The following is a 16,995-nucleotide window of genomic DNA, read 5'->3' as shown; positions in this document are numbered from 1 at the left end:
GGTCGTGTGCTACTGAGAGGGTAAGCGGAAAGGGATTTTTTAATAGATTTTTTAACTGTATCCTGGAAGGGGTAGGCAGAAGAGTATAGTACTTACAATACACCCACACCTCGCCATCATCATTGGGTACAGCATTGCGGCACGCTGGGTGGTGAGGATATGGTATGCCGGCAGAGTAGGGGAATGATTGGTGATGACAATGATAAAGTAGAAGCAACAGCAAGCAGAAATATATACAATTTATTAAAAACACTTCACAAACAGGATAGGAATATACATAGTTCACAATATACACACTTCACAAAAGAATCAAGACTTAGGAATTAGAGGGCACGGCCCTAAACAGTATAATATACTTGTTGTTTTTATGAAGGTCGGGGATGCAGTGAGTCAAAAGAGAGTAGAATGAAAGGAAATGCGAATGGAATGGAATGAGAATTTCGTAATTTAAAATGATGATGGTCAGAACAAAAGGCCAGTATGTGCAGAGTTTGTACTCTGCTACAGCATCTATCGTAAATGACTCTTGCAGCACTTGTGAGTCTACGGGTTCCCGCAGCACCGCCGATGGCTATAGAGCCCTATAGCAGCGCGGAATTTCGCGCCACATCGTTCGCACACAAAACGTAACTCCTCAGGAGGTGGTAAAGCACGACGAAGACTTTTGTGCTTCAGGTTTTCCAGCCAATCATCGTCATGTCTTGAAGTCCCATGAATTCAAAATCATAAACTCGAATTAATTTTAAAGCCCGAGCCGCGATGGTGTAGCACAGTTATAGCGTTATAATTATTAATTTTAGCTTCATATTTTTATGAACATGTCCTCCAAATTGTACTGTAATATTTCATCAGTATGTTCAATTGTATGCTGTTCCCGTTCAAAATATACTTTATAAAGTACACACCAACTGTAATAAACGACACGCAATACTGTTCAGTAAATTTGGCTTAATATTTGTTCTGCTCCGCACCACCCAAATCCCCCTGGAAATTGCAGCTTCTGAATACATCCCAATTAGGGACGGTACCGAAAAATATCGAAGTATGATCTTGACGACGTGATTACTCTACCCATTGAGCAGCACAGTACTTCAGAAATTGACCCCGCCTGCGTGGTCGACAATTTTCCTCATTCAGCGCTTATCCCTATCGACCAACTGGAGTCGATAAATTCTTTCAAATAATATATAATCCGCCCTGAGTCCAGGTGGTCCAAGCGTGTTGTCTTAAATTTAGTACCGGGTGAAAGCCCTCGCTCCTCATTCTTCTGACCAAGAAGTCAATGCTATTTGCAGCAAATCTACAATTTGTCACGTAAGAAAAAAATGCTCAAGGATTGGCTTGACGTCATAAATCGTCTGAAACAGACGTATAAGGCCAATGATGATGATGATGAAATAAAGGAAAAAAATCTAAAACGAACAGAGCACTAAGTACAAATTACATTTGTCTACCGTATCTCCTTTCAGTAAGAAAAATGAAATGTCTTTTTGAAATACATTTTCTCTGGAACAAACAGACAGATAAGAAAATGAAGCCGACAGAATTGAACCAATTACATTGGTTTTATGTCTCCTCGCTGAGTCCTTCTGCATGTACTTGCAAGTTATAATGCTTACTTCAAAGGCTTGTATGACAAATTGAATTGTTACCTATCCAACCTACTTAATGGTGAAGGAAAACACTATGAAGAAACCCAGATACTTACCGGGGATGCGTTGCAGAGGTATGTGACTTTACCTGCATTGGGATTTTTCCTTCGTAAAGTTTTTTCCTGTCACTGTCAAATCTTTTAATAAAGTGAACATTTTTTCAGAAAAAATACATAAATACACACTGTTAGTAGTAATTAACAATTGTAATAATGATAATGTCGAAATGGCTGCGGGTAGCTGTAGGAAGCCTATGACGCTGATTTTATGCTGCAGTCTCTGAGGCTGGCGGATCCTGTGAAATCGTTAATAAGATGGCGATGAAGGACCAAGAAAAAATATTTCTTTTCTTTCAAGAAAAGATTTCATGGACCTTACGTGTAAGAGATGGGCTACTAACCTCAAACGCTAAATGGTCATTCAGACACATTCTGTGAAAACGGCGAAAAATCTAAGAAACTACTTTGTAAAGTGTGGTATGTAAAATTAAAGGTATCGTAACGCCGTTGTTGCGAAGCAGAAGTCACATGTAGCGAAAAGAAAGAAAGAAACATTTATAACTCCCAGACACCAAAGACATAGATAGAGAGGTACATTACATTCAACACAGGACAGAAAGTACACGGAAATCAATACACAGAAAAAAATCAAAACAAAAAGAATTTAGAACCAAGATCAAAAATCATTAAAAAAAAAAGAAAAACAAACCAAAATCAAAAACATTATAATAATAAAAGTAAGTGTCCTAAATGCAACGCTTTGATGACGGCCCGATCAGTTGCTACCTTCTGGCATAATATTTTGTTAATATTACATAACTTAACGGCATATTTTTTTACAGTATCTCTGAAACTAAAAATAAAATATACCTATCAGATTGACGATGAACTGGTTCCTCAAGGCACTTGCCTAATTTCGGGACCCCTGTTCAATTCTTAATTATATAGTTTGTAAAGCAGATAAAGCTTGTAAGCGGTGTTCCATGTCTAGTGGTTAGAGCGTTAGGCTCACGATCTGGAGGTCCGGGTTCGATTCCCGATGGGGACATTGTCGAAATCACTTTGTGAGACTGTCCTTTGTTTGGTAAGGATTTTTCAGGCTTGAATCGCCTGATTGTCCGTAAAAGTAAGATGATTCCGTGCTTCGGAGGGCACGTAAAGCCGTTGGTCCCGGCTATTAGCTGTAAAAACACCTCCACCAACCCGCATGGGAGCAGCGTGGTGGAGTATGCTCCATACCCCCTCCGGTTGATTGAGGGGAGGCCTGTGCCCAGCAGTGGGACGTATATAGGCAGTTTATGTTATGTTAAGCAATGTTCTGTATATTCGTTTTTGTGCAATAACTAAAGTATTATTATTATTTTTATGAATCGACTCAGCTTGTTTTACTGAATCTGATGGTATCATCATCATCAGCCCATTAACGTCCCCACTGCTGGGGCACGGGCCTTCCCTATGGATAAATAGGGAGATCGGGCCTTAAACCACCACGCGGACCCAGTGCGGATTGATGGTTATTAATGACTGCTAATGCAGCCGGAACCAACGGCTTAACGTGCCTTCCGAAGCACGGAGGAGCTCGAGATTTTGTCACCCATTCTATGACCGGCCTTTGCGAAAGTTGCTTAACTTCAACAATCGCAGACCGAGCGCGTTTTCCGCTGCGCCACCAAGCTCCTTAGTGAAATAAATAAAGTATTATAAAGTATAGTGAAATAAATAAAATATTATTATTATTTTTATTATTATTTTTTTTTTTAAGGTTCCATATCCATCTTTGGACTTCGTATCAACAGTGGCTGCAAGTTGTCTTTGATTACTTGTGGCTCTGCCCACCCCATTAGGGATTACGGGCGTGAGTTTATGTATGTATGTATGTATTATTTTTATGAGTCGACGCAGCTTGTTTTACTGAATCTGATGGTATCATTAGTACAAAAATTACTAATGTCACTTAACGGTCTTCTAGCAAAAGAGAACAGTCTACCTAGGCCTGACTCGTGTCTCTATCGTAAAATACGAAGGTCCTAATATCAATAATGGGTTGGTTGCGTACACGAAATTCGATTATTGTAGTAATAAAATATCTTTATTACTTTTGGCAAGGTTTCTTTTCCAATATTGTCTTCGTGATTGATTAATTTAGATGTGATGTAAGGACTTTGGGTTGGTAATCGATTTATGAACATACAGTCATGAGCAATATAATGTACCCACTTTAGGACTCTGTCGTACTAACATATTTGACATTTAGTGAGACTTACAGTTCAATTTGTCAAAAAAGTTAACGTGACATGGTACCAAAGTGTATACATATTAGTGCTCGTGACCGTACATAAATTCACGTCTATTTCCCACCGGAGTCTTCATCTCCCCAGCATTATAACATTTTCCAAAGGGCTATGTGTGTGTGTGTGTTTCTATTCTCCACCTGGGCAAGCAGACATATTCCTGGTTCCAGCTCTAAATCGATGAACTCGACTTTATAGTTTGAAGAATTCAAGATATCATGTTGCTTCTAAAATTTGTGAAAAAAACCCACGACCACTGCTTTGCAAGGAAATTTTGAACTTTAAGTAAAAGTTTTAATGTTTTTATATATGTGACAAGTAATAGTAATTAAATACAATAGTCAGTAATTCACTTTTGAATAATAAATTTTCGTCCTTGAAATGTTGGAGACACCAATTAAATGGTAACACTTACGTCATCAATGGGCTAGCAATGGCCGCATGGATATCTTGTAAGTACTATGGATCATTTATGAATTCAGAAAGTAATTTGTGTCTTATTGACTATATATATTATCGACCACGCGTCGGACGACGCTCAGTGGGTAGGCCCGCTACAAGGTGGACCGACGATCTGGTGAAGGTCGCGGGAAGCCGCTGGATGCGGGCAGCGCAGGACCGATCGTCGTGGAGATCCTTGGAGGAGGCCTATGCCCAGCAGTGGGCGTCATACGGCTGATGATGATGGTATATATATATATTGATTTCGCAAAAATTGTAGATACGTTAGCGACATTAGCGACAAATTTATTTTCACATTGCTGATATTGAGGCCTTGTCCTCCTCTGATTGTATATTTTAGAAGACAATCCTTCCTCCTACTCTTCCCGGGAAACGAATGGCTGGACTGGGAAAAACGTATAACCCATTACCGATATTACTGGTACAACCGGGTTTTACGATCATCAATCGTCCCAAATTCGCACAATCTAAGCTTATATTCTTTTATGGTTTCCCAAGAGGCTATTATTTTGGATTTGTCGCGAATGGTGATGCTATAAGAAGGGAAAAGTTACTGTATAATGTTATTGATATTCTGTTTTTTTCATTAAGATGAACTACTGGGGTATAACATACTTGCATTATTTTAAACGTTATGAAAAATGACCTAAAATACTTAAGTCTTTATCGTAAACTATTATGTGTTTGTGTACAGAAAAGAATACCTACTGAGAGGGACGATTCAGACCATGATTCTGATTTAATATCAAGTAAAATGTTCCGTCGCAAAAATCATGATCTGTTTTAGTTTTTTTTTTAATTATTTTCTATTCTATACTTTAGCAATGGAAAACTCTATTTGATGTTAACACAGAATAATGAGTTGAATCATCCCTCAAAGTTTTCGTTACGATGTCGCTAACACCCTGTAGATATATGAGTCTTAATTTACGTAATTGTATTCGTTGTAAATGTTTTATATATTGTATGATGTATACCAAAACTCATGTGACACGAGACATGGAAAGACTAAGGACTTAATAATGCTGACAATAGAATATAGAATTTTTCTACCTATTACTATACGCAACAGCCTCCGTGGTCTAGTGGTTAGAGCGTTAGGCTCACGATCTAGAGGTCCGGGTTCGATTCCCGATGGGGACATTGTCGAACTCACTTTGTGAGACTGTCCTTTGTTTGGTAAGGATTTTTCAGGCTTGAATCGCCTGATTGTCCGTAAAAGTAAGATGATTCCGTGCTTCGGAGGGCACGTTAAGCCGTTGGTCCCGGCTATTAGCCGTAAAAACACCTCCACCAACCCGCATGGGAGCAGCGTGGTGGAGTATGCTCCATACCCCCTCCGGTTGATTGAGGGGAGGCCTGTGGGACGTATTTAGGCTGTTTATGTATGTTACTATACGACCTACGTCATAAATTCAAGGTTATATTTCGTGCAACAAATTGCAAACGTTACAAATTCTATATCATGTCGTGTTCCCATTATACTTTTATAACTTAGGTTATGTAGCAAATAAGCACCAGTTTTGGTCTGAAAGAATATGAGCTTTTTACACGAAAATGGGTTAGGTATTCTTAGATAGGTCTGTATCAATTTTTCTTATGGCATAGTGGCAGGTGATCAGCTCATTGCCTCCGTGGTCCAGTAGTAAAGCGTTGGGCTAACCGACCGGGGGTCCCGGGTTCGAATCCCGGTGGGGACATATCACAAAAATAACTTTGTGATTCCTTGTTTTGTTAGGATATCACATGCTGATCACCTGACTGTCCAAAAAGTAAGATGATCCGTGCTTCGGAAGGCACGTTAAGCCATTGGTCCCGGTTGTTACTGACGTAAGTAGGTACGTAGTTGTTACATGAGTCACGTCAGGGACCTTTGACGGCTCAATAATAACCAGTGATCGGAATAGGTAGTGCAATTTGGCGGGATTGCGTGACGAAATCTTAACATGGACATGCCAACCGCGCGGGATTACTATTTCGATACGAGCTGGTCACAATAAAGATTATTAGGGTTTAAAAATGTTATATTACATTAAATTATTATGCAATTTAACGCGACTTAACTTAATTGACCGCCATATTTTTCCTTATTTCAAACTCAACTAAAATTCTTAGAAAATGTATTGTACGAATACAAAGGCACGCAAATTGCACTCTTGTACGATTAGCGATAAGATGCCAATTTGAAATGAATGCAGTGTTCTACTTTTTTTTTGTTGGCGGCATTTGCCTTTCAAGTGGCGGCGGCATGCGCTAAACAATAAAAGAGTGAAACTTCTGTACTTATTATTGTTTTTGCTTAACAAAGGCAACGACTGATAAGAGTACTAACATAAAGTGTAAATGGGAGAAAGAGACAATAAATCCCATATTTCTGTCTCTTTTTTGCAAAAGGGATGATGAGGTGATACGGCGGTGTTTGTTCACTCCTGTTCTTCGGTTCATTGAGTGCATACGTTGTGAGTTCGAGTTACTTATTTGATTATCTTGACGACATCTTGGCTTGTTTTATGGACTGACGAACCTCTGCATTTGTGATGATTTGGCTCTTGTATACCGGACTTCTGATTTTTGCGTGACTGAATTGGATTTGTTTATGAAAAGGACCATTTTTGGGTGAAAATCGGTAAGTACTAACATTCATATTTAAATGTGTAAGGTTTTGTTTGATTGTAACCTAGAAAATTACAATTAGAAATAGTTTTAGTCTATCAATGTTACTTCGTTGATATTGGTTTTATACTTGAATCATATTTAAGTTCTCTTGATTTGTCTCTATTGTTTCAAAATAGTACTTAAGAGTATTAAAAATATAAAAGGCAACAAGGTTTGATCCCGAGCCCTTTTTTAAAATACTTAGCTATGAAGACTTGTAAAGTTTTAAATAAGATTAGGATATTAAAATGCTTAAAGGTCTCTCCACAAAGAAAAAAGCTAATAGGATTTGAATAATATTTGGCTCATAGTTAGGTTGCTTTTTTAAAGATATTTTGAATGATAAATATATATTATAGTCTACGAAAAATTAAGAGGCCATCGTAATTTACTTTTAAAAGTACAAACAGTTCGATGCAAACTTTATGGTGCCTCGGAAGTCTCGGAATATCGCGGGAACGGTAATGTTATCTAGTATTGACTATAAATACAATATGGCTATTTATACAACAGGACTAACTTTTTATAAACATGTACTTCATGTTTACATAATAGTCTAAACGATTTTTTTCTTTTCAGATTACTCAGCTCAGACAACATGAGTTGGCGAGCAAAGGAAGAGACTGTTCAACGCTGGATTGAATCCTATCCTGAACTGATGTACGAGTCCACAAATCATACAATTTACTGTACGAAATGTGAGACTAACATCGGATGTCGAAAGAGCACCATCAAGAGACATGTTGAGGGAGTTGTGCATAAGGGAACACCGTCGATGTCTCCAAATGATTTTTTATTTGATTTTATAGAGTTCCTTATTCTCTGTAATATTCCGTGGGCACAAGTTGAAAACCCATCTTTTAAAAACTTTTTTCAAAAATACATGTGCTGCGCTTGTTCTAATCGAAAAAAGCTGCCCAGTGAATCAATACTCAGAAAAAAATATTTGGACGAAATTTATGCAAAGAAGCTTGCTACAATACACAGCGAGATTGTGGACGAAAAAATATGGATTTCATTGGATGAAACTACTGATTTCTTAGGAAGATATGTAGTGCACTTTTTGGTCAAACCTTTGAACTCTACAGCATCAAAAAAAGTTTACCTAATAGCTTGTAAAGTATTAGAAAATATTAATGGAAAAACAATTTCTCAGTTTGTCATTGATTGTTTGAAAAATCTGTGGGGTGACTCCTATGAAGATAAAGTGGAAAGTGTTCTTTTGTTATGTACAGACAGTGTTGCGTACATGTTGACAGCGGGGCGAGTTTTAAAACAACATTTTCCGAACATGAAGCATGTCACTTGTTTAGCTCATGCTCTCCATCGGGTAGCAGAAAAAATACGTTCTGAATATCCGGATGTAGACACACTGATTGCCAACGGAAAGAAAATTTTTTTGAAGTCTCCCAGTAGAGTAAAATTGTTAAAAGACATGTATCCCAATTTACCGTTGCCACCTCAACCAATAATAACACGGTGGGGCACTTGGCTTGCAGCAGCCTCTTATTATGTGAAATATTTTGACGAAATTAAACATATTTTGACATGTTTGAGAAGTTCAGAAGCAGTCTCAATAAAAAATGCGAAAAATATTATTAATAAAGACAATATTCGAAATGATTTAAATTTCATCGACGAAAATTTTAAAATAATACAAATAGCGTTGACAAATTTACAAAAACGCGATAGATCCGTAGTCGAATCATTTCAAATATTTGATGAAGTAAGGTCAGTAGTAAATTGGAGTATGAGTTCACCTATACAAAATAAATTAGAAGCAGTCATATCTCGCAATCCGGATATTGATATTATCAGGACGTTTTCAGAACAAATCGCAAGCGGTTCAGCAACTGACGATATTTTAATTTGGAAATTTGCCCCGCTGACATCAGTAGAAGTTGAACGGACGTTTTCGACATATAAATGGATATTAAATGTTAAAAGAAATAGATTAAAGTTGGCAAATATGGAAAAGATTATCGTAATTTATTTCAATTCCACAGAAAACGAAAATGCTATTTCAAATGTTGAAGAAATTGATAGTGAAAATGAAGATGACGATTGAAGGAAACAAACTTTTTAATTCAATCGTTCGTTCGTTCGTTTTCTGTCGAATTGAAATAAATTACGATAATTACTGTTTTTATTTAATGCAAAGGTTAAATTAAATATTAATCAACAATGTTAAATTTCATTATGATTATCATGTGCTCATAATTTGGTGCCCGATAAATGGCAATAGGCTCGCCCCCTATATGCGACTCAAACATAGCTGGCGAGGAGTGGGTATTTTATACTTCTGCCTACCCCTTCGGGGTTACAAGCGTGATGCTATGTTTTCTAATGGTATTTCTCTGATTATGTTGTTAATTAACAAATGATTATTTTAACTTGTTGTCTACATTGTATGAACACTTTTATTCGTAACTGAATGCTTACACGTTTTACAATAATAAAAAAATATTTAAAGGACCAATGTTTTTTATTTCTTCCATACTTTTCACTTTAGAAATGATAAACATTTAAAATATAATACTTATAAAATAATTGTTTTCTTTTATAATACCAGTATAGATAGAAAATATCCGAAATCCCGCAATCCCGCAATCCCGCCGGGCGTATCCACACTAATATAATGTTTGAGGTCGTTGACCCTAAATTGCACTACCTATTCCGATCATTGATAATAACCCTGACACCAGGGTTGATGAGGTTGGTAATCCACTTTCATCTCAGATAACTTTTTAATTATTATTTTAATTATTATTAATTTATATACATAGGTATTATTAAACAGAATGACTAGTTCAGTAAAATTATTGATTATATTTCGTCTTAATGCGCGGTAAGAATTAGATCTGTCAAAGTACGTAAGCTAGTGTTGTGACGTTTATGAGCATAGTGATGTATCAGTCGATATTAAGTCAACAACAAAAATACAAATACAAAAATATTTATTCCTGAATGTTGCGTGTTACAAGATATAACAGTGTTGTCATCGGTCTCAGCACAAAGTCACAAGTCGAGCGATTCTTTTATATCTAACAGTATTTATTATGTTATAAATCTCTCTCTCTCTATTTAAGAGTTGCGCTCTTGTCGGTGGAGTAACCGCCATTCCTCTCTTCTTCCCGCCAAAACCTTCACCTCCCGATACGACACGACCTGCACCTTCTCTTTTATTTGTTTCATAAATGTTATCCTAGGTCTACCCCTTCCTCTCTTCCCTTCAATTTTTCCTTCTATAATGTTTGTTATAAATGAATCGTGTCGTATCAGGTGGCCAATCATATTTCCTCTCCGGTTCTCTATAGTCTTCAATATGGTTCTCTTTTCTTCAACTCTTTTCAGCACTTTTTTCATTTGACACCATTTCAGTCCAGCTTATACCCTCCATCCTTCGCCAACACCACATGTCAAACGCTTCCAACCTCTCTCTGTCTCTCTGTGTCATAGTCCACGTTTCACTTCCATAGAGTGCAATGCTCCAAATATATGATTTAATAAACCGTTTCCTTATTTTTAATGATATGTTTTGGTTTTCAAAATGTATGTTTTCGTGTTATAAATTGGTACCTAGAAATTAAGGAATTAAATTACTCCACCAAAATTCAAATACATTTATAGGAAGAGCACGAACAAGTTTGGGTAGTTCCCAGAAGTTCGAGTTAGGTCATACATTACACGGCATTTGACCATCGGGGGAAACTTTGACTTTCAGTTGAATTGAATTATTTACTCTGTAAGATTATATCGTACGACAGTTACTAAGAAGGTCTCTAAGGGTCACCAACTTGTTTCTCAAACGGCCGGTTCCAACCCCGGTACCGGACTTGTACCAATGAATTATTAGTTTATTAAGGTGGATTACCAATCTCATCAACCATAATAATATTCGTCATAACAGTTTGCAATTTGGCTGAGGTCCTTGGTGTGGTCAAGGACTCTAGGTGAACTGCATACATTTTTATGTGGCGCGTCTGTGGTGGCGCCACCATGATCCTAGTCAGAAATGGCCTTTATCTATCTGAGGACTTCGTATCAAAAATGGTTGCTGAATTGTTCTATTCCTCTGCCCTGTTATACTCTAACTCGGCGACTACGGGTTTTTTTGACGTAACTCATTGTAGATTTGTCTCGGAAGACAAAAGGGACAACAGGTCTAAAGGTGCCCTAGAGCTTTGTCTGAGAGCAGCGGCCCCAAGTGAGCCGATAGCTATAAAAGCATGAAACATAGCGCGGTGAATTCAAACATTAGCAATGTAAGAAAGTGTTCATGTCAAGTTATGCGTTATGCGATTCGCAGTTCAACGGGCCGCGTCAAGAAAGACTTTACAAAGAGATAGATAACTGATATTATACATATTATAAGTGACTCGGACTTTGAAAATAAGTGAAAAAGTTCTTAAAATTCCAATATTTTATAAAAGATGTTTTATCTTTATTCGTATTCCATCTGAATTCATATTATCCTTTATATATTACTGAATAAAAAAGAAAATACTGACAAGAGGGTACTTACCTACAAAATGTCTATCATCTTATACATTCCTTCAAAACGGTAAAAGTATCTCTTTAGCGTAACCCGTCTTCACAGGGTCCGCTTACTTAACCTGAATATTTGACAGGATCGGTATAAAACGTACGAGCCTGAAATAAATTCCGAAAAACGCTAATGCTTACCAGACTTTCAGGAACGTTTAAACCACAGAACAAGGAATCTAGATAGCGCTTGTTCGCTCATACGAGAACTCCTGCAAGATTACAGTAACCTATTGTGTCCCACTTCTGTGCCTTTTAGGTACTTACCTTTTTTCCAATATTCCTTATGCGACCTTGATTCTTAAACATTCGGTAGCGCACCGATCGACTTCGGAACCGGTTCAACCTTGTGCGATTATGAAGGCACTTTCATAAATTGGAATGATTCAAATTGATGGAAGTAATTTAATCAAATACACGATTAATAAACAAAAATAAACTTTGGAAAATTTTTCATGCATTCTTTGTAAACACCGTTTCCTTCTTTTACTTAACAGACGCCCTCCGATTTGTGCGATCTGTCTTTTTTTTTAACGTTGGGAAATGCGTTACGCATACCACGCCGCCCGGGGGGGCGACGTGGTTATGTGGGACTCCCAGGGTGTCGCCACCCGGTATACCTGTCGTGGCCAGATCATAGAATTGACCATTTCATGAAATGATCGACCATTTCATGAAATGGTCGTATTTCATGAAATGGCCAACTTCAACTGACCATATCGTTTAAACGTCATCGTTTAATGATATTTCCATCCACGTTTGGCCATATCATAAATGTAGGGTGTCCATGATAAGTGGTGTAATAAAAACGCGAAATAAGGTAGGAAATAATGTATTACTCTAGTACAAAGTACAAAAATGTTTAAAAGTCAAATAAAAATTAAAAAGTCATTTTCGATTAACAAAGTGTTGATGTAGTTGACATATACGCCGTAACTGCATCTCGCTTTGAAGTCGTCGTCATATTTTTGACACTATTTTATGCCATTGGTCATCATTCAGTATACTTTTCGTGTGTAAGATAAACATACTGGCGGCGTAGGGGTGGCCCAAGGGCCACCCCCGCCGCACCCTAACCTACCGTTATGCCTTGTAAAAATTATAAAAAAAGGATTATGATAATTTAAATTATGACAAAAACATTTATGCGTTTTAATAGAATCCCGTTTCAAGTAATTAATGCCATCTGCGGCAAATCTACAATAAGTCACGTCAAAAAAAGAAACTTTACGGACAGTAGGATCGTCTATATTTTTCTTTTTTAAAATTAATATCTCTTCATTCGCAGTTTTAATTATATCACATTTTGAAATCCAATAATAGTCCATTGATTTACGTAGCGTGGTCACTCGACCTTCATTATTTGCCATATAACCTAAAAATAAAAATAAAGTTGCTGTCTACTGTTAATACGAGTTTTTCTTTTCACCTTAGTGTCAAAACATTGCTTCACTGCACTTTTATCTCGTATTTGCTCATTATTATTCGTATTATTCGCGTTCACACAAGAATAATTATTGTCCGCCGCCATTATGCAAAACATAAACAAAGCGACACCAGCGCCACTACCGGTGGATAATGTTACTATTTTACGATATGATCGCTAACGTTTGGCCATATCATGAAGTAATCATGCATTTAGTTGGTCATATCGTTAAACGTTTTGTGTTCATTGATCTGGCCAAACCACATCATGATGTGGCCAACGAATGTTGTTCTATTTCATGAAATACGACCATTTCATGAAATGGTCGATCATTTCATGAAATGATCAATTCTATGATATGGCCACGATATACCCACTAAAACCCAACGATGTTCCTCCTTGCCGCCGTGTGGCGGGGATACGGGAACGCAATTGCACACAACCGCGTCCCCGCCGGCGGATGCCCTTTGGGGCCCAGCGCCCATGGGAGCGCGTCAAGCGCCTCCCCCTCCGCCAAGGGCTGCCCGGAACACTTGGGGAGCCTTACAGCACGGGACCTATGTTGTGGACGGCGGTCCCCCGACCAAGTACGCCCGTCGCCGCCTTCCCGGTCGCCTGCGGCGAATCGGGAGCGAGTCGACAGTCTTCCCGTTCCCTCTCCGCCGCTTCCTTCGCCGACATGACTATGTCCGTATGTGTGATCCGTCTGCAATGACCAAATTTAACGAAAAAAGAATTCAAAAATAATTGTAAGCTCTTATGTTACTATGTTTTTATGCAAATAAATAATATACGATTTATGAAACTAGGAAACGAAGCGCACTTCTCGGGAATATGGGTTTCCTCACGATGTTTTCCTTCACCCCTGATTATCACACGATAATCATTTATGATCCAAATATGAATTCGACAATCAATTCGGCAATATTGAGTGTATAGTATTATGTAAAATGTATTTGTATAAATGTTTACTGTAGATATTATATTAACCGTGGTTGTTTCACCGTCCCGCATCCAATTTTTTTATTGCTGATTCCTGGTAGTGGTTGTCTTTAAGAAATTGCTACAGAGCAATAAGGCCGCCCATTTGTACTGTTGCTAATTGTCATATAAATATTTGTATATTTTATTTGTGTGCAATAAAGTAGATTTGTTTTGACTAATATTGCCTGAGCGTTTAGTACCTTGCTCTGTGGATGAAACGAAATGTTCTCCACGGGTGTTGCTGACAGCTTCCCGAGTACATGATCACATTTAGAGGGAATTTGAATAACTACCCTCTTGCCATATATTGGAAGGATTCTAATCTGACATGGAAGTAGATTTGGAGTGAAGAGGGATAGGTGTGTGGTCGGAATCCGATTAAACTTGTCGGAGTATTGGCATAGAAGTAATACATATCATTACTTAAGGTCACGACTATATCCCAATTGGGATAGACAGAGGTACACCTGTCGAAAGATAAACTAAGTGCCCACACCGAGCTTTCTGTTCAGCCAATCAGCTCGCGACCCCAAACACTTCAGGGCCCCGATACCGACCCCGCCGGCGTGGTCAACGATTTCCTTCATTCAGCGCTTATCGCTATCGACCCGCTAGGGTCGATTAATTCTTTCAAATATTTTTCCTCTCAGACGACGCCCTGAGCCGAGGTTCGCGCCCAACTGGGCACCCTCAGGCCTGTTGTCTTAAACGTTGTGCCGGGTGAGAGCCTTCAGCGCTCCCCATTTGTCCGGCCAAGTAGTTAATGCCATCTGCGGCAAATCTACAATAAGTCACGTCAAAAAAAAAAGCTTTCTGTTAGAACAACGCGATAGGTTTGTATTGTCATCTATAATGTCCGAGCCAACAGCTGTGTTAAGGACAACTGCACTAAATATAAATTAAAAACTCATAAGAGTAAGTCCCGAGGTTCTAACCAGCGTTCCCAATTTGAGGAGCAAACTGGTAGACCACAAGACCATAGACTCTTAATGTAATGTGTTATTAACACAATTTGCTGGTTTCTTTTCATGGTGCCAAAGAAGTGTATCAGGATCGAAGCAAATGGAATTCCATAGTTTGCTTACCCCGGTGGGAAATAGGCGTGACTTTATGGAGCCCAGTTGGTAGAACGCTTGCCTCTCACATTGAGGTCGCAGGTTCAAATTCAGTACAGGCCTAAACCAATGATTGTCGAATTTGCTTTCGAATCCACATTTAAAGGAAAACATCGTGAGGACACCCACATTTCCGAGAAATGCATTTTTGGGAGGGATGTGACCTAACTTGTATTGGGCTCGTTTTCCCTTCGCGGGTTGGAAGGTTAGACAGGCAGTCGCTTGTGTAAAAAACCGGACCTGTCAAATGTTCAGGTTAGGTAAGCGGACCCTGTGAGAAGCTAAGGAGATGATGGAGGGTTTTGGGAATTCTGTAATACCTGTCTCTTTTCTGTTATAGCCGAGAACATTGATCATCATAATATAAGCATTGGGCTCGACCCCCGCCGGGTTAATGTAACTAATGAATCCTGGAATGGGTTGGTTCCAAAATGTTGAATTTGAATTATCAAGCCAGCTGGTACCCATGTCAGCTGAGCAAACTTTGCTGAAAAGTCCCGGGCTTGGTATGGAATTAACTTTTCACATTCTACATAAAGTACGCACTAGAACTACCATGGCATGGCGTCTTGTGCCATTTAAAAAAATAAAAGTTTTAAAAAACTAAAATTCGACTGTGGAAAAGTCGTGCCCTAAAGAAATCTTTGACATTCTTCCAAATGTTTAGGAGATAGCCATGGTCGTATGCTTTGGTATACGAACTCTTAGGATCACTATTCGAAAGAATGTCAGAGAATATTTTTCTTGTTTCATACTTTTCAGCGCGCGATTTTTTCCTAGTCGGGTTATAGATCATAAACATTTTTTTAATTTATATTCTATTGGGGTCTTATTTATTAAGATAACTTGTTTCCGATACGTGTTATATTCGAGACTTGGAGAATTTTTTTTCGTCCTCAGTTCATGTTCTAGAGGGCGTCACATCGATTTTTTCGCCAAGTTATATGGAACTCAAATATAGCTGGTGAGGATTAGGTGTACATATTTAAAACAGCAATTTTATATACAGATACACGCCTTTTTGCCACCGGGGTCAGCAGAGACTATGGAATTCTATTTGCTTCGATCCTGACATACTTTCTTGCTTACTTCACATACGTCAATCGTTGATACACGCACGTCGGTTCAGAGTAGATTATACAATGCAATGTAATATTCATCATCATTATCATCATCAGCCCATTAATGTCCCCACTGCTGGGGCACGGGCCTTCCCTATGGATGGATAGGGAGATCAGGTTATATTATTTATTATGTATTTATACATTGTTTTAAGTTTACGCGGTTATTATCATAATTAAAACACATAATAACGGGTTCTTAGATAGACAGATATGTCTGCCCGTAGAAAATTATGGATCTACCTACTCCACTCCAATCTCATCAGTCATCCCGTGATCATGTGTCGAAATATCGGGAGTCTCATATCCCCATTTAAACGCGGTAAGAACCCGTTATTATGTGTTTTAATTATTATGTATTTATATTTCAATATGAAGGAAATCTACATGTACGAGAAGATTTATTTGCGCTTATCGCTATCGACCCACTAGGGTCGATTAATTCTTTCAAATATTTTTCCTCTCAGACGACGCCCTGAGCCACGTTTCGCGCCCAACTGGGCACCCTCAGGCCTGTTGTCTTAAACATTGTACCGGATTAATGCCAAGGTTAATGCCATCTGCGGCAAATCTACAATTAGTAACGTCAAAAAAGAAAAGGAGAAGATTTATATTATTATAAGAATTTTCCTATATCTCTTGCAGTATATTGAGAACTTAACAAAGTTCCGAAATTTCTTTTATCTTTTAAAAAAATATATGTAGTAGTCGAGAAAGAAAACCAGGTTTGTACCTCGTTAATAGA

General features: G+C 38.2%; 2 protein-coding genes across 2 annotated transcripts in view; both read left to right on the top strand.

The window, feature by feature from the left end:
• Positions 1-16,995, top strand: part of LOC126371695 (metabotropic glutamate receptor 2-like) — a 274,917-nt gene that overhangs the window by 110,017 nt on the left and 147,905 nt on the right. The window lies entirely within an intron of this gene.
• Positions 6,302-9,534, top strand: LOC126371727 (uncharacterized). Its single transcript, XM_050017062.1, has 2 exons — positions 6,302-7,030; positions 7,639-9,534. Exon 2 carries the CDS (start codon positions 7,658-7,660, stop codon positions 9,125-9,127), a length of 1,470 nt encoding a protein of 489 aa, XP_049873019.1. The 5' UTR covers positions 6,302-7,030; positions 7,639-7,657; the 3' UTR covers positions 9,128-9,534.

The sequence above is a fragment of the Pectinophora gossypiella genome, chromosome 13 (genome assembly GCF_024362695.1).
Source record: "Pectinophora gossypiella chromosome 13, ilPecGoss1.1, whole genome shotgun sequence".
NCBI lineage: Eukaryota > Metazoa > Arthropoda > Insecta > Lepidoptera > Gelechiidae > Pectinophora > Pectinophora gossypiella.
The sequence above is the reverse complement of the archived record's forward strand: the minus strand, read 5'-3'. Positions and strand labels throughout refer to the sequence as shown.